The sequence below is a fragment of the Triturus cristatus genome, chromosome 4_1 (assembly GCF_964204655.1).
Source record: "Triturus cristatus chromosome 4_1, aTriCri1.1, whole genome shotgun sequence".
NCBI lineage: Eukaryota > Metazoa > Chordata > Amphibia > Caudata > Salamandridae > Triturus > Triturus cristatus.
Genome location: NC_140585.1, coordinates 1045147613 through 1045166993, shown reverse-complemented (window position 1 = coordinate 1045166993; position 19381 = coordinate 1045147613). Strand labels below are relative to the sequence as shown.

Below are 19381 nucleotides of genomic sequence, written 5' to 3'. Positions count from 1 at the left end.
CGCAGGCAGAGATGGAAACCAAATTGGAAAGGTAAGAGATTTTCCCTCAAACTGAGAAGATTCTTATTCATCTGAAAGCGTTGAATGAGAAGGCGATGGGGCCAAGATGAAGTAGCTTAGCCTGACCTACATCTGCCAGTTAAATGGTGGTGCTTCATGAGGATAGTGCTCTGTGACATATCATTTCTCACTGGTGTTTATTTGGTGATCTAGGGCTTGATATAGGAAGTGTCTTCATGAGTGATGTAAAGGGATTGAAAAATGATATTTGGCTAGATAGCCGGTCTACTGTTCCATTGCGTGTTTTAGACCGCATGACCCGAAGTCATTTTGCGCTTGCTTTAGTCTGAAACAAAGACTTTGAAGAACAACAACCTGCAGTGTTCAGAACCCAACACTGCATGACAGGCTAATAGACAGCATGTGGAGCTACAAGAATTCAACTGAACGTTCTAGACCAGGAACGTTTTGAAGGGGGAAAATGAGCCTTGATGCTTAATGTCTGATGTTTTGATTCTGGGTCACGAACCAAAGTAAAGGGAGCTGGCATTGCTGAGCCTTGTAAGAATGAAGAGCCTAATGAAGAATGGAAACATAGGAATGGGACAATGATCCCCATCTTGAGATCTAGACGGTGTAGGAAGGGGATTATTATATCTTGTGGTTGTGAGACCTTGCCATGTAATAATGTCACAATCTTAATCTGGTCCAGTTAGGATTCTTTAATAAAACACCTAGCTCTGTCCTGAGTAGCTGTGTCTCAGAGCAGGCGGGCTTAATCAAAGGAACATGTGTAAAGCATTTAGAGGTACCAAAACAACAGAAAAGTTTGACACACAACACAAGAAAAATCCAACACCTATAAAAATAGTGAATTTCTCTCTTAAATTAGACTCCAAAATGACAAATCTATTAAGGGAAACCAGAGATATAATTTGTTTAAATTAAGTAAATAATTTTTGAAGTCATTGTAATCGGTCTAGCAGTTCCTGGCCAGCTGGCTAGTAGGTCGACTCCTTTTAGATTAGATGGGCTGCAGCAGAGTGGGAGCCTGTTACAGGGTCAACTTGCGTCCAGGGAGACCGCTACCTGTCGCTTTTCAGCTATCTTGGTGTCTTCCGTGTCTTTTCCTCCTTTAATGCGTTTTACCTCAGAAGTGATCCTGATGCAGGATGCTGCAGAGATGCGGTGAGTATTCCTGAGGCCACCGTGCTTCTATTAGCATATGGGGTTGTATCTGACTTCCGGTCTCCATCGGTGCAGGGCGGGAGTCCAGTGCAGGTCCAGTTACTGCTGGTCAGCGAGTCTACTGGTTCCAGCAGTCTTTAACACTTGCCTGTATGTGAGTGTTTCTCTAGGAAACTGGCTAGCTATCATAGTACACCAAAACGAGGTACACTATCCAGAGAGTCCAGGCGAGCCTATTGATTTACAGGGGTTAAATAATAATCCCAAATGCTCTCTTTTGTGGTAATGTGGGTGAGCAGTCAAGGCTTATCTGAGGATAGTGTTTAACATTTCTTGCACACACAGTCAGTAAACGAGACACCCACTGAAATCTGACACCAATTTCTAAAAAATAAAACAGATTTTTATATGACTTTACACACCAAGATCGTAATCGGGTAAGTACTTTTCGAGTTATCAGTCTTTAAGTCACAATAAAATACACAAACTGTGGACTGCAAGCGCTAATGTTATCCTATGGGGAACAAACCTATACTGCATAGGGTCACTTAGCAACGACTTACAGGACTGTTCTCCTGGACTTAATGTGATTATGGGGCAAGGCAGCTCCAATAAGTCACCTCAGGTGGCACCCGGGCTTCCGGGTGCAGAGGTGCGTTTCAGCATCGGGTGCCCCGTTCACTTCAATAGGAACAGGTCCTATGGGAAAGGGGCTATAAGCAGGGACTGGGGGTCCAGTCTGGTTAAACCCATAGGTGGACTCTGGTCTTGAGGGTCTTGGGCATGCAGGGATACTGTCAGTCCACTTGAACTCGGGCTGGGGGCTTGTGTGGAGTGGTGCCTTCTCCGACAGGGTCACACTGCTGAAAACTCTCAGCATCTCTCGGTCCCTGCAGAAAGAGGCTGCAGGCAGTGACTGGAGGAACCAGTCTGGCCAAAACCAAGGATGGTCTCAACTTTTGATGGTCTCAGGACTCTGTTGACATGGTTGTCTCGCTCGGACTCAGAATCTGGGGCTCGATTAAGGGGTGCTTTGAGGTGTCAGTTTTCAGCGGTCATAGACTCACTCTGTGTCTTGGTGACCTGGTGAAGAGGGGAAACAGGACAGCAGGGCCAATCTTGTTGCTGGCCTTGTGGATCCTGACATCCCAAGGCGGTAGGTCTGTCTATGTGCTGTTGGAGTCTGGATTGGACCAATAACAAGCCTTGATTGGTGCAACTGCTCCAGTACCCAGCGTTTTTGGGCTGGGCTGCTCCTAGGGATGCTGGCATCGTCAGGCTTGTCAAGGAGACTGATCTGACCATCCTGTTGTGCTGCTCCTTTGGTGGGCCTGATGTCCAGCCACACGGTGGACCGGGCACGTGCTTTTCGGCGCCTGCAGATGCAGAGAAGCTGCTCCTCTGCTCCAAGAAAGATATTGCTGTCAAGATGAAGTTGTGGGTCTCTTTTTCACAGCCTTGGGAGCCACCACTGCTTTCGGAACAAGTCGGGTCCATGCAATTGTCGAGGTCCAGCAGCAAGGCTGGGTTTTACGCAGAGCGGTGGTGAAGTCCTCAGTTCCCGCATCGTGGGCTCTTCTTTGTCCTTCTTTTTTCTTCAGTCAGACCAATCTGATTTCCTGGTGTCAGGGGGCCACCTAAATGCTCAATTTAGCAGCAATATGGGAAGTGAAGGGTAGTAGCCAATGGGCTACTTATCCCTGGGTCACCACACCCCCTAGAGGACCCCTTCCTGTGGAAAGTGGGCATTTAAGATGGTGGAATAATTTTTTTCATGTTCTCCCACCCTAGAGTTGTGTCCAGCCTGCCAGAGCTACACACCTCCTGAATATCTAATTACCCACCTGTCCTGGTGTCAAATGGGCCTCAGGGCAGGGGGAGGCATCCTTCAGGTCTGGGGTAAGCCAGGCTTGCATATCAAAGTCAGCAGAGGCTTTGAAGCCTCAGGCTTCGATATGCTGATTTACTAACCTTCCTGCTGGAGGAGTTGTAAACACTTCCTGCCAGAGCAGCATTGTTCCTGACCTCTGAGAGCGGGGCTCTCACATACTAGGGAGTCAGAAACTAGTCTATGGTGGCAAGCTGGACAAGAACATTCAGCCAGCACCCTAGAGGACTAGTAGGACCATCTGGGTGCATGTGTTAATAAATCCATCCCTGGAATCAGTGTGTTAATACGAGGTGTTTGGTACCAAAGACCATATGCATCACTGAATCCATTATGTAGCTGGGTAACTAGTTTTGACCAGGGCCCAGTACATACCTTAAGATGGCTTCCCTGTTCACTTGTAATATCTAGTAATAGAACTAGACATCACAGGGACATATCTGCCCATGCAGATATGTATTCATGTAAAATATAATGCACCCTGCCTTAGGCCTAAGGCCTGCTGTAGGGGTGACTTGCTTATATTAAATGCAGTGACTTTGACATGGCACACAGGAGTGTACCATGTCATGTTTTCACTCCTAGTTTGCACCATATCACACAGCCTGTAATGACAGTCTGTGTGGGATTTGTGTGTGGGTCCTTTAGAGTTGCATGAGATATGCTGGAGCCCTTTGGGACCTTCTTTAGTACCCATTCCCTAGGTACCAGGGGTAACATTTACTTGAGACTTACAGGGTTGTTAAAGTCCTGTGCCAATTGTGTTACAATTAGAAGTCCCCTTTTTTAAGGAAAGAGTAATGGCACCTAGATCTAGTTAGCAGGCCTCATTTCACTGTCCGAGTTGAAAACAAGCCTCTAGTAGCTAAAAAGAAGGCAAAAGGTGTGTGGGATAGGGGGGTACTGCAATAAAATCCCAGTTTCCTGCAGTTTTTTCCTTGTAGGGCAACCAGAGTCCACTTCAATGTTTGCCACTGTCCGGACTCTGTTGCCCAAGAGTCGCTTTTTCGTCCAGCAGTAGGCAGGAGTTCCTGCGATCTGGGCTTTCGACAGGTTCAGGTTCCTTTAGCTTTAGGCTAGCCACCTAGGCCTTGGAGTCACTTCTTCCATCTTGATACAAGTGGAGATCTGTTCTTCAGGTGGGCACAGAAGGTACAGAACTCATTGTGGGTCTCTCTGGTGCCGTATCTCTTTGCTGGGTCTAGGGAACAGCAGGGGCAGTTCTTCTCCTGTTTTCTTTCCAGTCCAATACAGATCTGAGGATTGGGGGCTTGGAGTGCCGCTTTTATGCCATCTTCTTTCTGGTTGGGCAGGATTCTCTAGCCAATGGGACAGTAGCTCCCACAAGGCAACCCTGCCTGCTTTTTCGTTGACGTTTCGACCCCGTGTAATGCGCAAATTCTAATAAGCGTCACGGCGGGTCTTCCTCAGGACAGTGGGGATGGGTATACAGCCCATAAGCAGATTTAGATTAACATCGCAACGAGTTTCTCAGTCAATTTGTAGTCCTATTGAGTCAGGAGATGGCCTAGAAGGTATCAAGGATCTTTGCGGTAAAATTGCATTTAGGATTTAAGCCAGTCGCATGATTTACGCGATCTGTATTTCAGCACGTCTTGTCAGCTCTCAGTCGGTTGGAATATAGTATTCCATGCTATGAAGATACAAATCTTTTACCGCATTACATGGGGTCGAAACGTCGACGAACCTTTAAATGTCTACGCAATGCTTATGATCACAAATTAATTCACATAGGATCGCGAAGTATATGTGAGAAATCATAAAGGCATAACAAGAAAAAGTGCCGCATTTGAAACTATACTGTATATAATATTTATCATCACATGTCACCTATTCACCACAAGTCACCAATATTTTGCTTGTTCATTTGAACTTATGTATTACGACAGCCCATACTTTATTCCTTTAAATTACCAAATCGCAAACTTCCCCTGCCCATCCTGGGGGAGGAGATTTCGCACCTCATCCAGGATGTGCATTGTTGCAGGCCCAGGAGAGCAGATGGCTCTCTACCCAGGGGTCCAGCAACCCGTCTGCTGTGTGGCAGCCTAGGCAGCCCCTCAGACAAGACGTGGATTGTAGGTTAGGTTCAAGGGGCATCTCTAAGATGCCCTGTGTCGTGCATCTTGCAGTAAATCCCACGCTGGCATCAGTGTGGTTTTACTGTGCTGAGAAGTTTGATACCAAACTTCTCAGTTTTCAGTGTAGCCATCCTGGTGCTGTGGAGTTCGTGTTGACGACATCCAAGCACCATATAATCTTAATGGCAGCACTGCACTTACAGTTCCCAGAAATGGACCTGGGTACTGCAGGGGCACAGGGCTTATGCACCTGTGCCCACCTCTCTGGCATAGGGCACCCAGCTAGAGGGGTGACTGAGGTATGCCAGGGCAGTGTGTGTGTCGAATCTTTATTTTGTTCTGTACCCAGACACTCAGCCTGCAAAGGCAGTGTGTGTGTCAGGGTACAGGGCCTCTAAGGGTGGCCCAAAAAGTGCTGCTGCCCTTAGGGGCCTTCTCTGGTCACAAGGCCCTGGGCACCTAGGGTACCATTTACCAGGGGCTGACAGGTGACCAGAGATGCCAATTGGGTTTTGGCTGTTAGGCAGTTTTTAAGGAAGGAACACAGGCGCTGGGCACCTGATTGGCAGGAGCCCAGAGCACAACAAGAAAAAGTGCATCAGTTATCAGGCAAAAAAAGGGGGGGGGGGGGGGTTACTGCAACAGAAACCCACTTTCTTACAGCGAGCATTTTCAGTTTGCCGTGCTCCCCTTCGGCCTTACCAGCGCCCCTCGGGTGTTCACAAAAGTGATGGCGGTGGTCGCAGCTCATTTGCGCAGGCCATGGGTGTCAGTCTTCCCCTACCTCGACGACTGGTTGTTGAAGGCGGGCTTGCCCCAGGCAGTCGTCAACCACCTCCAGACTACGGCCGACCGCCTGCATTTGCTGGGGTTCTCTATCAACGTGCGGAAGTCGCACCTTAGTCCCTCTCAGAAGCTCCCCTTCATTGGAGCGGTTCTGGATTCGACGCTGTTTCGGGTTTATCCTCCCGAGCAGCGAGTCCGGGATAGTTACGCTATGATTCCGATCTTTCAGCCTTTATCCCTGGTTTGTCAGGATGACCCTTTCGGCCATCTCCGCCTTTTTACGGCTTCCAGATCAGCCTTCTCTTTTTAAGTCCCCGGTTGTTAACTGTTTCCTGAAGGGCATTACGCACACGTTTCCTCCGGTGCTGTTCATAATGCCTCAGTGGGACTTAAACCTTGTCTTGACATATCTGATGTGCGCTCCCTTCGAGCCCCTTCATACCTGTCCTTTGCGTCGTCTTACTCTCAAGACGGCTTTCCTGGTAGCTATCACCTCTGCCAGACGAGTGAGTGAGCTCCAGGCTCTTTCTACTAAACCTCTCTTCCTTTCTGTTCATCCGGACAAGGTGGTTTTAAGGACCCGTCCTTCTTTTTTGACAAAGGTTGTCACGCCCTTCTGCATCGGGCAGACCATCACTTTGACTACCTTCTTTCCGCATCCTTCAAGGGAGGAGGAGAGGCTCCACCGTCTGGACCCAGAACGTGCGCTCGCATTCTATCTGAAGCGTACACAGCAGTTCCGGGTGGATGACCAGCTCTTTGTTGGCTACGTGGGCGCCAAAAAAGGTCGGGCTGTGCACGGACCATCTCGCGGTGGGTCATTCTGTGTATCAACGCATGTTACTCCTTGGCTAAGAATGAGCCTCCTGTGGGGCTGCGTGCCCATTCGACCAGGGCAACTGCAGCCACTACTGCTTTGGGACGTAGCATTGCCTTGCAGGACATTTGTCAGGCAGCTACGTGGGCCTCGTTGCACACGTTTACCAAGCATTACTGCCTTGACAGTCTGGTCCGGAGGGATGGTTTCTTTGGCCGTTCTCTCCTCATAACTTTCTGTTGTAATCTTGTTCACAGACCCTCCACCGGGGTTGGTATTGCTGGGGTATCTATTCTAAGGTAAGGCATCTATCACTAACGTGTCTCTTTCAGATGCACAAGTTACTACTTGTGTAACGATATATCTGTAAGAGACATTAGTTAGTGATAGATTCCTTACCGCCCCACCCATCCTCCCCGTTCTGCGACCTGATTCTAGGGTTAAGGTCACCTCCCCCTTTCAGGGCCCTAGTTTCATGGCACCAGTGGTCCATTTCTTGCATGGCTCTGCGTTCCTGGCGCGGAAAGTCGTGTACAGAACTGACGTCCGCACGCATGGGGGCACCTAAGTAGTCTCTGTGACGTCATCTCGGCGCTTACCACGCCAGCGACAGACGCGGAGCTGCATGACGCCACCTACTGACGTGCAGGGGTACTGCTAAGCAAAACTTTCCGGATCCAGTCTGACGCCTGGGGATATTCTAAGGTAAGGAATCTATCACTAACTAATGTCTCTTACAGCTATATCGTTACACAAGTAGTAACTTGTGCATCAAGGTTTGTTAGGCTTTGGCTAAAAAGGAACCTCCTTGGTGACTGCGGGCTCATTCCACTAGAGCTACGGCAGCAACCACTGCTTTGTCGCGGGGAGTTCCACTCTATGCTTCTATGCACACGTTCACCAGACATTACTGCCTGGATAGTCAAGTCCAGAGGGACGGCTACTTTGCCCGTTTTGTCCTTCAAGATTTTCTGGTGTGAATTTTGTTCTCAGACCCTCTCCGGGATGGTATTGCTGGGGTATCTATTCTAAGGTAAGGAATCTATAACTAATCTCTTTCAGATGAACAAGTTACTTACCTGCAGTAACAATGTATCTGTAAGCGACATATATTATAGATTCCTTACCGCCCCATCCATCCTCCCCGCTCTGCGAACTGACTTCTGGGGTTAGAAACACCCTTACAGGGCCCTGGTGTGGCACCAGTGGTCAATGTCTTTAATGGCTCTGTGCTTCTGGTGTGGAAAGTCGTGTCAGAACTGAAGTCAGCGCGCAGAGGCGGGATCTAAGTAGGCACCGCAACGTCATCCCGGCAACAACGCCAACGAGGGATGTGGAGTTTTGCTGAAGAAATAAATTCTCCGGATCCAGTAACGCCTGGGGGAAATTCTAAGGTAAGGAATCTATAACTTAAATATGTCTCCTACAGATACATCGTTAACGGAGGTAAGTAACTTGTTCTTTGAGACTAAAGTTCAGCAAGGGTCAGGTGAGTAATAAAGCTGCACCACCAGCATCACAGGGGCAGCCCGGTGCAGAGGTCAAAATCTGAGTTCGGCCCAATGCGTTTCAGTAGATTGGGGGGTGTTCGAAGCCACACTGCTTGCAGGTAAGTAAATCGGTTGCAGGGGCAAGCTTTGGGTGTTAGTTTAAGCCAGTGGTTCCCAAACATTTTCGACCCGTTACTCCATTGGCCATTGCCCGTGGCTCCCCACTGTTACTTTTTTGGGAGCGGCAGGTTAGGTTCAAGGGGCATCTCTAAGATGCCCTGTGTCGTGCATCTTGCAGTAAATCCCACGCTGGCATCAGTGTGGTTTTACTGTGCTGAGAAGTTTGATACCAAACTTCTCAGTTTTCAGTGTAGCCATCCTGGTGCTGTGGAGTTCGTGTTGACGACATCCAAGCACCATATAATCTTAATGGCAGCACTGCACTTACAGTTCCCAGAAATGGACCTGGGTACTGCAGGGGCACAGGGCTTATGCACCTGTGCCCACCTCTCTGGCATAGGGCACCCAGCTAGAGGGGTGACTGAGGTATGCCAGGGCAGTGTGTTGTGGGCATGGCACACACGGATGTGTGCCATGTCGAATCTTTATTTTGTTCTGTACCCAGACACTCAGCCTGCAAAGGCAGTGTGTGTGTCAGGGTACAGGGCCTCTAAGGGTGGCACAAAAAGTGCTGCTGCCCTTAGGGGCCTTCTCTGGTCACAAGTCCCTGGGCACCTAGGGTACCATTTACCAGGGGCTGACAGGTGACCAGAGATGCCAATTGGGTTTTGGCTGTTAGGCAGTTTTTAAGGAAGGAACACAGGCGCTGGGCACCTGATTGGCAGGAGCCCAGGGCACAACAAGAAAAAGTGCATCAGTTATCAGGCAAAAAAAGGGGGGGGGGGTTACTGCAACAGAAACCCACTTTCTTACAGCGAGCATTTTCAGTTTGCCGTGCTCCCCTTCGGCCTTACCAGCGCCCCTCGGGTGTTCACAAAAGTGATGGCGGTGGTCGCAGCTCATCTGCGCAGGCCATGGGTGTCAGTCTTCCCCTACCTCGACGACTGGTTGTTGAAGGCGGGCTTGCCCCAGGCAGTCGTCAACCACCTCCAGACTACGGCCGACCGCCTGCATTTGCTGGGGTTCTCTATCAACGTGCGGAAGTCGCACCTTAGTCCCTCTCAGAAGCTCCCCTTCATTGGAGCGGTTCTGGATTCGACGCTGTTTCGGGTTTATCCTCCCGAGCAGCGAGTCCGGGATAGTTACGCTATGATTCCGATCTTTCAGCCTTTATCCCTGGTTTGTCAGGATGACCCTTTCGGCCATCTCCGCCTTTTTACGGCTTCCAGATCAGCCTTCTCTTTTTAAGTCCCCGGTTGTTAACTGTTTCCTGAAGGGCATTACGCACACGTTTCCTCCGGTGCTGTTCATAATGCCTCAGTGGGACTTAAACCTTGTCTTGACATATCTGATGTGCGCTCCCTTCGAGCCCCTTCATACCTGTCCTTTGCGTCGTCTTACTCTCAAGACGGCTTTCCTGGTAGCTATCACCTCTGCCAGACGAGTGAGTGAGCTCCAGGCTCTTTCTACTAAACCTCTCTTCCTTTCTGTTCATCCGGACAAGGTGGTTTTAAGGACCCGTCCTTCTTTTTTGACAAAGGTTGTCACGCCCTTCTGCATCGGGCAGACCATCACTTTGACTACCTTCTTTCCGCATCCTTCAAGGGAGGAGGAGAGGCTCCACCGTCTGGACCCAGAACGTGCGCTCGCATTCTATCTGAAGCGTACACAGCAGTTCCGGGTGGATGACCAGCTCTTTGTTGGCTACGTGGGCGCCAAAAAAGGTCGGGCTGTGCACGGACCATCTCGCGGTGGGTCATTCTGTGTATCAAAGCATGTTACTCCTTGGCTAAGAATGAGCCTCCTGTGGGGCTGCGTGCCCATTCGACCAGGGCAACTGCAGCCACTACTGCTTTGGGACGTAGCATTGCCTTGCAGGACATTTGTCAGGCAGCTACGTGGGCCTCGTTGCACACGTTTACCAAGCATTACTGCCTTGACAGTCGGGTCCGGAGGGATGGTTTCTTTGGCCGTTCTCTCCTCATAACTTTCTGTTGTAATCTTGTTCACAGACCCTCCACCGGGGTTGGTATTGCTGGGGTATCTATTCTAAGGTAAGGCATCTATCACTAACGTGTCTCTTTCAGATGCACAAGTTACTACTTGTGTAACGATATATCTGTAAGAGACATTAGTTAGTGATATTCCTTACCGCCCCACCCATCCTCCCCGTTCTGCGACCTGATTCTAGGGTTAAGGTCACCTCCCCCTTTCAGGGCCCTAGTTTCATGGCACCAGTGGTCCATTTCTTGCATGGCTCTGCGTTCCTGGCGCGGAAAGTCGTGTACAGAACTGACGTCCGCACGCATGGAGGCACCTAAGTAGTCTCTGTGACGTCATCTCGGCGCTTACCACGCCAGCGACGGACGCGGAGCTGCATGACGCCACCTACTGACGTGCAGGGGTACTGCTAAGCAAAACTTTCCGGATCCAGTCTGACGCCTGGGGATATTCTAAGGTAAGGAATCTATCACTAACTAATGTCTCTTACAGCTATATCGTTACACAAGTAGTAACTTGTGCATCAAGGTTTGTTAGGCTTTGGCTAAAAAGGAACCTCCTTGGTGACTGCGGGCTCATTCCACTAGAGCTACGGCAGCAACCACTGCTTTGTCGCGGGGAGTTCCACTCTATGCTTCTATGCACACGTTCACCAGACATTACTGCCTGGATAGTCAAGTCCAGAGGGACGGCTACTTTGCCCGTTTTGTCCTTCAAGATTTTCTGGTGTGAATTTTGTTCTCAGACCCTCTCCGGGATGGTATTGCTGGGGTATCTATTCTAAGGTAAGGAATCTATAACTAATCTCTTTCAGATGAACAAGTTACTTACCTGCAGTAACAATGTATCTGTAAGCGACATATATTATAGATTCCTTACCGCCCCATCCATCCTCCCCGCTCTGCGAACTGACTTCCGGGGTTAGAAACACCCTTACAGGGCCCTGGTGTGGCACCAGTGGTCAATGTCTTTAATGGCTCTGTGCTTCTGGTGTGGAAAGTCGTGTCAGAACTGAAGTCAGCGCGCAGAGGCGGAATCTAAGTAGGCACCGCAACGTCATCCCGGCAACAACGCCAACGAGGGATGTGGAGTTTTGCTGAAGAAATAAATTCTCCGGATCCAGTCTAACGCCTGGGGGAAATTCTAAGGTAAGGAATCTATAACTTAAATATGTCTCCTACAGATACATCGTTAACGGAGGTAAGTAACTTGTTCTTTGAGACTAAAGTTCAGCAAGGGTCAGGTGAGTAATAAAGCTGCACCACCAGCATCACAGGGGCAGCCCGGTGCAGAGGTCAAAATCTGAGTTCGGCCCAATGCGTTTCAGTAGATTGGGGGGTGTTCGAAGCCACACTGCTTGCAGGTAAGTAAATCGGTTGCAGGGGCAAGCTTTGGGTGTTAGTTTAAGCCAGTGGTTCCCAAACATTTTCGACCCGTTACTCCGTTGGCCATTGCCCGTGGCTCCCCACTGTTACTTTTTTGGGAGCGGCAGGGGGGTGTAAGTCCGGCCTCGGGAGTACTTGCATTTTTCTCCCTGAAAATTATTGGGATCAAGCGGATGAAGGTATTATAATCATAAACGCAGGGTGTTTCGTATTACTAAGGCTGCGCCCCTAATAAAATATTCCTAGTTACACTTCTTTGCTCATGCCTTTTTTAGAGTGCCCTCTCAAATTTTGTATCCCACTTACAGTGCTAGATAGCACTCCAATGCATGTAGGCCCCATTGCCAAAGTGTTTCTGCGCTTGAAGAATATTTGCAGGCACTTTTATTTCTACCCATGTCATACGTGCCAAAGCACCTGTCTCAGCAGGCCGACACACAATTTTTTAATCCACATACAGCTTTATTTTTGTTGTGTCCTCCCTAAAATTGCTTCAAAATCAATACAAGTAAAATAAATTCCTTTGACTTTTTTTTCTTTCTTTTTAAACGTTCCTCTTTCTTGCTTCCAAATGTTGGCATTATGCTGTATAATAGGGGAAGAGATCTGGCACTGGGGACCTGGTTAGCAGGAACCCAGTACACTGTTAAAATTGCATCATATACCAGGCAAAATGTGAGGGTAACCATATAAAAAATGGGCACTTTCCTACTGCCCCCACCCCCTTCACTGTAGCGCCTAAGGCTACCAACCCCACCAGCACCTCTGCACCTGAAGGCCCCAGGACAGGTACATTTTAACTATTGGTAGTACTTTGGACCTTACCCCTCTACCACCTTAAGTCCTGAAGGGGACCCCAGGAAACCTACTACAAGTACCTGTAATACAGTATGTTTTTTACTTGCCTGGGAAATTTGATATTTTAGAAAGTACTTACTTGCTTATGAAGTTCTTGCTATCAAAATTTATATGAAAATAGGAGTTATTTTTAGGTCTCGCCTAGCCTGGCGAGATCTATTGTCGTCGCTTTGGCTTGCGAAGCAAGGGTGGAAACTCCAACCACGCTTCTTACTGGCACGCCTGTCAAATCCGTGCTTTCTATTAGGAGGGGAGCATGTTTGGTTCCCTCCCTGTCTTCCTTCGGCGTGCCTGCCCGGACCACAGCATGTGAACGCGCCTGGACAGGACATATGCGCACTCTGCTTTAATTTTGCAAAGTTCCCGGGGCATTTCCTGTGACAGCGTCTGAGCAGATCGCGCGCATGGCGCGCTTTCAATTTCTTTGCTCCTCGCGTTCCCACTGCTTTAAATTTGCAAATACCCTTTTCCTCATTTTTTCTCACTTTTCTTCCTATTGCTCTGGGTGAAAGTTTGATGATGAAGAGTAAGTTTACGCCCTTTGCTTTGCTCTCATTTTGCAAAGTTCCCGGGGCATTTCCTGCAATGACAGCGTCTAAGCAGAACGTGCGCATGGCACGCTTTCAGTTTCTTTGCTCCCCGCGTTCCCACTGCTTTACAGCTGCAAATACCATTCTTTTCCTCATTTTTTTCCCTCACTTTTCTTCCTATTGCTCTGGGTGAAAGTTTGATGAAGAGTAAGTTTACTCCCTCACAACTCAGTGTCGATGCCCCTCTGTTGCACAAATTAAGCACTGCATCTAACGTTGTCAAAAGATGATACGATCCTGTCTGCTGCACACTGCCACAGACACTGCCATGCACTACAGCTGACACTCACTGTCACAGGCACTTTAACAGTCCTATGCACTCTCGTGTCTCTGACTCACACGCTGTCTTGTGTGCTCACAGTGTTAAAACCTAACACACACTCGCACTGACATTAACACAAATTCAGTCTCATACTGTCTAGCACACACTCGCACTCTCTCAAACACTAGAAGTTACATGCTCGGTCTCGTGCGCGACACCTGCAGCTGTTCATGCGACAACACGTGACAGGCCAGAATTGAGGCTCAGACGTATTTTGACATAATTTTAACTACAATCCCCAGAATGCAAGATTATGTTAGTTTAAAAAGCTTTGGCTGTCTGAAGCAGTCACGTGTGGTATGTGGAAGCTTAGCAGCTAAACCACACACATGACCAATCAATCCTACGCTGACATCATCGCACAGCCAGACCCCCCTTCCACACAGCAGAGCACCAGAAACACGTAACAATTGAAGTGTGTTTCGATCAGTCTTAAGTCAGAGGTGTTTCCTGTCCTCACTTATTTGGTATCCGGCCCGGGGACAGCTGTCCCGGGGAGGGCTGCAGTGTGTCTGCGAGGACTGACAGGGTACTCCGCTTCACGAGCGCTGCACTGCCTCCCTCTCCTGCGCTGCTCCCCTTCCTTCCACCAGCCATCCCATACACAACTCTCTGCCCTTTCTCCTCCCAGAAATCTCTTACATCCCGAGTCCGCTCAGAGACGATTGTCGAAGTTATTTCCACCTACCCCGGGCGGTACAGAGCCGCGGACACTTCCCGGAAGCGGCAGCGAGCGCCGGGGGGCCGCAACAGGGCCTGGGTCAGGGGTGACTGAGGGCTCCGGAGGCTGAGGTCTGCGGAGCCCAGGCTCCTCCGGAGTGGCGGCTGCTGGCCCTGGCTCCCATGAATGCTCTCTGGCATGCCTGAGCTCCCAGCCTACCTGCCTGCCGGGGCCTGCCGAGGGTGGGGTCCGGCGGTAGGTGCTGGAGGGGCCTTGAAACCAGTGTACTTCAAAGCCCTGTGCACCACCGTCGTCTGGACGCCCTTTGCAGAGTGCAGTAATGCTGGGCGTGCTGTGCTCAACAAGTACACACAGGGCTGTGTCTGTGGTCTGTTACATTGCAGCAGCTGGTGGTGTGCAAATAGCATTTGAGTGTGTTCTTGACTTTCGCTGTTGAGTGCGAGCTTGGTGCATTCTGGTTGCTGATAGCTCTTTGTCAACGGGATGCAGTGACAGTATTGGGCTTCCCTTTAACAATTTAATGCATTGTGGGAATTGTCGTTTGTTTTCTTCAATTAAACCAATTTTCATCCAAGCTAAAAGTTGCGCTCTGCCCACTAGTCTGGGTGCAACCGGCGCTGGTGTTTAAAAGGTTGGCATTGGTGCAAGTAGTCGATGAGGGAGGAATCGTCATCCTGAAGGTCGTTATTCTGATGCATGTATGGTTGATGCAACTGCCCAGTGGCTCTCAAAGCCACGGGGGTAAATTTCCGTCAAGTCCATAATTATAACAGAACAAGCATTTGCCATGCAATAGGTCTCGCAAGCTATTGGCATTGTAAATGACAATGCCTTTTATTTATGTTTTGAAAACCAAATAAAAGGCATTGCCATTTACAATGCCAATAGCTCAGACTCTCACAACTGCGAGACCTAATACATTGCAAATGCTTGTTCTAAATTGTTCTCGGATTTATTTTTTGTGTCTCATTTATTGCCTCTGTGAGTACAACAAATACTAACACTAGGGGTGGGCGGAATTTGCGAAATTCACTTTTGCGAATTATCGCGAAAATGTTAATCTCCGCAAACACGCGGAAATATTGCGAAGATGCAGAAGTTTTTTTCCTGCCCGTTCGCGGTATTTTCTGCGTGGTCGCGGCTCGTCAACTTACCCATGCGGTTGCTCGCGGGCGCGTCCATCTTGTTTTCACTTGTCTCGCGGTGCATGATCTCGAAGAAAGACGTGATCGCGCGACGAATGACGTTACTGCGGGCGCGAACTGTCGCGAGACAGCCCAAATGGCTACCAACAATCCAACATCTTGCGGAGAACGCGACCGGATCGGGAAAATTTGTCGGCGAACGCGGGGATTCAGGTAAGGTGATCGCGCGCACGTGAGAATGTATTATTTTACAGCGCGAGCAAGCAAAAAATTTCCGGTAAAATGCGGATTGCGGAAATTTTGACATTTTCGCGCTCTCCGCGGAACGCGAAAATGTCAAATTATCGCAATTTCCGTGAACAGAATTTTAGCCCAGGCCTACTTAACACTATCCTCAGATGAGCCTAAACCGCTCGACCACTCTATCGCAAAAGGGAGCATTTAGTGTTCTCATTTTTGCCTCTGTAAACCAGTAAGGGTCTCTTGGACTCTCTACACTACCTCCTTTAGGTGCACTACATAGGGAGCCAGCTTCATACACTCACCAATAAAATTTCTCCATGACTAGGTCAAATTCCCATCCAGTAACTTTTTCTTATAAAAATATCTTAGATCCCCTTATGACTAATCTATTATATGTAATTGTAGAATGCAGATTTTGTCCCAGTATTTCCAGGTAGGGGCAAGTTCAGCATTCCATAAACATAGCCCGGAATTTGTGTGCTTTCTTTTATTAAAACATTTAAGTCATGCACAGTTTATAGAGTACTCTGATACCTTAACTGAGTTAACAGTATACAGGTGCTATTTCAACGTCAAATTTTATTTTGCGTTTGCTTGTGTTTTGTCTGCAGAACTGTAATTATTTTTCGGATAATGAAGCTGAAAGCGTTAAAATGATGGAAGAGGTGGAAAAGCTGTGTGATCGCCTTGAGCTTACTAGGTATGTTCCTAAAGCTCTCTATAGTTTGAATAGTGTGAGTCTTCTGTTACTTGTGGATAAAGTTTGTTAATATTGAGGTTTTTTTTCTTTATCTTGCACCAAATATGTGTGGTTTATACAGGGATGGTGCGATGAAGGTGTTATGCCTATGTATGTTTGTGCATTTTAATGTATACTGCTCATTGGCACATCTACAAGCTGATGGAATCTACACACAGCACATAACTTTGTCCGTCAACCAATCTATGTTGTTATTTCTAAAACCAAGGACTCACTGGTGTTGAAGACAACTTCTGATGACTAGAGGCTTCACGCTAGTTTTGATTACAATCAACACTGGACACTGCTAAGAAGAATGTTTACTTGGATAGATTTATGACAAGGCCACGCGTATCATAACAAATTGTACCACTTCTCATTCTTAATCTGTCTCCTCCATCGGGGTGAATAGATATGGCATTCTTATTATCTGGTGGATTTAATTTTCTGACAAGGAGACATGACTTTGATAATATTCTGAAACGTTTCGTCTGAGCTGAACATATAAAACTGTAGTGAAATAAATTGCTGCATTCCAACATATATTTTCTGGAAAGGCAGGGCAAGTATAGCTTTCTATATTTTCAACAGTAAAAATCAATATCTCTTTAACCATATAAAAGCATTTATGCATCTCCAATAACAAATAGGGTTATAAACGAGCATTGTAAATATAAATCACTCTTGAAAAATCATGCAATTTTAAGCAGACTATTTTTTAGGTGGGCGGTCAACTATTTGTTTTTATTTGTAGTTTTCTCAGAGGACAGGCACGGCCTTAGGGTCAGCGGAACTCTGTCCATAGCCACAGGAATTTAATGCCTAGTGTGGATAGAAGAATGCAAAGAAATGAGAAACATATCCTTTGGCTAGATACACATACAGGTTTAGAATGTGGATTACATCTTCAAGAGTTAGAAGAAATGGTGATAGATTAGGCATGATTGTGGGACACTTAGGTTTAGCAGGGCTCAAGGAAAACCTCTTTCTGAATTGGAGAAGGAGATTTGCCAGACTGACAGAAGTAGTTTATTTTGAGTTCTTGGCTTGTACTGGAAACGACTTGCTCGCAGGTCTTTTCTTCATAAGGTTTTATACCAAATCGAAGTACTATAATTACATTTTAGGTATCCAAGCTGTTCCTATCTGCCACCACTTAGGCTTTCTCGAGACAAAGTTTGGAGAGTAAATAAGCCTCTTTATCCTCCAGAGCACTCTGGTTGCTCAGGTGAGGGTATAATGTGGTAAACAATACATTTCTTTCTTAAAGCCATAAATCAATTATTTAGATGTTTATAACTTCCTTGGTTCAAAAAAGTAATGGAGAAATACATTCACATCAGTGTAGCTTATCTTACTATGCTTCTACATTTACAGTATACATGATTTCTACAAACCTTTTGTATCTGGAGCTTACTATGAAAAGCCCTCCTACTATGCACAGGTTTTTAAAATGAAATTGTAATATTTTCTAGTATCACTTTCTATTTTTTTTATAGGCATGCCTGCCGGCCATGCCAAATAAATATTGGAGTATTACCTGTATGTTTTGAAATTAACTGCAATAGTCCTCTGACTTCAGAGATACCATCTCTAGTATAGTTTTTTTTCCTCTAGCTAAGGCTTTCCCATTTATTACAGTAAATGTAGCTGCTGATCACCTGTCGGAACCCCCGAAAGTTACAAACCTTTTTCCATCTGAATTAATTTATTTTTCCTTTACTAGCCCATGTGCTTTGCTCTGTATGGCATGCTCTTGTATTTTAGTCAAGCCAGAGTATTACACCTCTCTTTTTGTTCTGCTTCTGTTTACTTGTTGCAGTACTTTTTTTTTGTGGTTTTTTTTAGGACCTCCTCACGTTTCCCTTTGGCCAGTTATTATATTGTAGACTCTTTTGAATTCATACATATTTTTATCTATTTAGATGATATTGACATTTCTAATGTATTTTACCCCACCTTTCTATGGATAGCCTTATTTTGTATTTGCATATATTCTCTTGTATTTCAGGAAATAACTTAATCGGAAAGAAAGTTAATTATAGATTCCTTACCTTAGAATTACCCCCAGGTGTCAGACTGGATACGGAAAGTTTTTCGTCAGCAGTACCCCTGTGCTTCGGAAGGTGGCGTTGGTGGACTCCGGGTTCGTCATTGGCGTCGTGGTCGCAAGGATGATGTCGCGGTAGCTAATTAGACCTCGCCCTTGCGCGCTGACGTCAGTTTTCTTTTGCCGCGCCAGCAAGCACACATCTGGAGAGAGCGGTACCCCCAGTCACTTTTTTACTGACTTTTCCTGGACTCTTGTCAACTTTGTTTTTTGAGTCCTTCGACTCCTGGTGTTCAAAGGATGCCCGGTTTCAAGACTTGCGGTTCCTGTAGCAGACTAAGGTCGGTGACGGATCCACACTGCGTGTGCCTCTTCTGCCTGGAGCACGACCACGACCCTAAGTCGTGCCCCGACTACCGGACCATGAACCCGAAGTCTTTGCGGGAGCGGTCCCGAAAGCTGCTCGAGGCCCGGCAGTCGGCTCTGCGCCGCTCGAGGTCTCGGTCGCGGAGCCACCATCATTCTTCGTCCAAATCTTCGCACTCGGGGTCAGGTAAGTGGAAGCACAAGAAGGAGTCGAAGAAGCATCGTCGCTCTTCGACTTCTCCCTGTCCGTCAGCCGGCGCGACAAGGGATGCGGGTGGTCGACTCCGGGTTTCCTCCCTCTTTCCGGGACCTGGTGCGACCCCTGCCCAGCTTCGTCAGTTTTAGAAAGCGATGCACGTCATCTTTGGGCAGCCTGACTCCGCCGGCGTGCCTTCGGGCACACAGACTCTGCTGGGGGCCCTGGGCCTTGGACGCTGGCGGCTCTGGCCTCTGCACCGCAGGGTTCCCTTGGATCCAGACCTGGATATGGATTGGCGCGATTCCACCTGCACCACGTCCGCAGCCAGTGTCAGCTGTGTCCCCAGCCGACGTCAACCCTGGCCTCCACCTCGAGGTACACGGAGCCGGGCCAACGCTGGATCTGGCGCC

At 47.9% G+C, this 19381-nt stretch overlaps 1 protein-coding gene across 1 annotated transcript in view; it reads left to right on the top strand.

Moving 5' to 3' along the window:
• Positions 1–19381, top strand: part of DNAJC2 (DnaJ heat shock protein family (Hsp40) member C2) — a 316362-nt gene that overhangs the window by 155524 nt on the left and 141457 nt on the right. The window contains exon 11 of the mRNA XM_085654025.1: positions 16229–16317. Within this exon, the coding sequence (XP_085510151.1) occupies positions 16229–16317 (89 nt within the window). The remainder of the gene's footprint in view (positions 1–16228; positions 16318–19381) is intronic.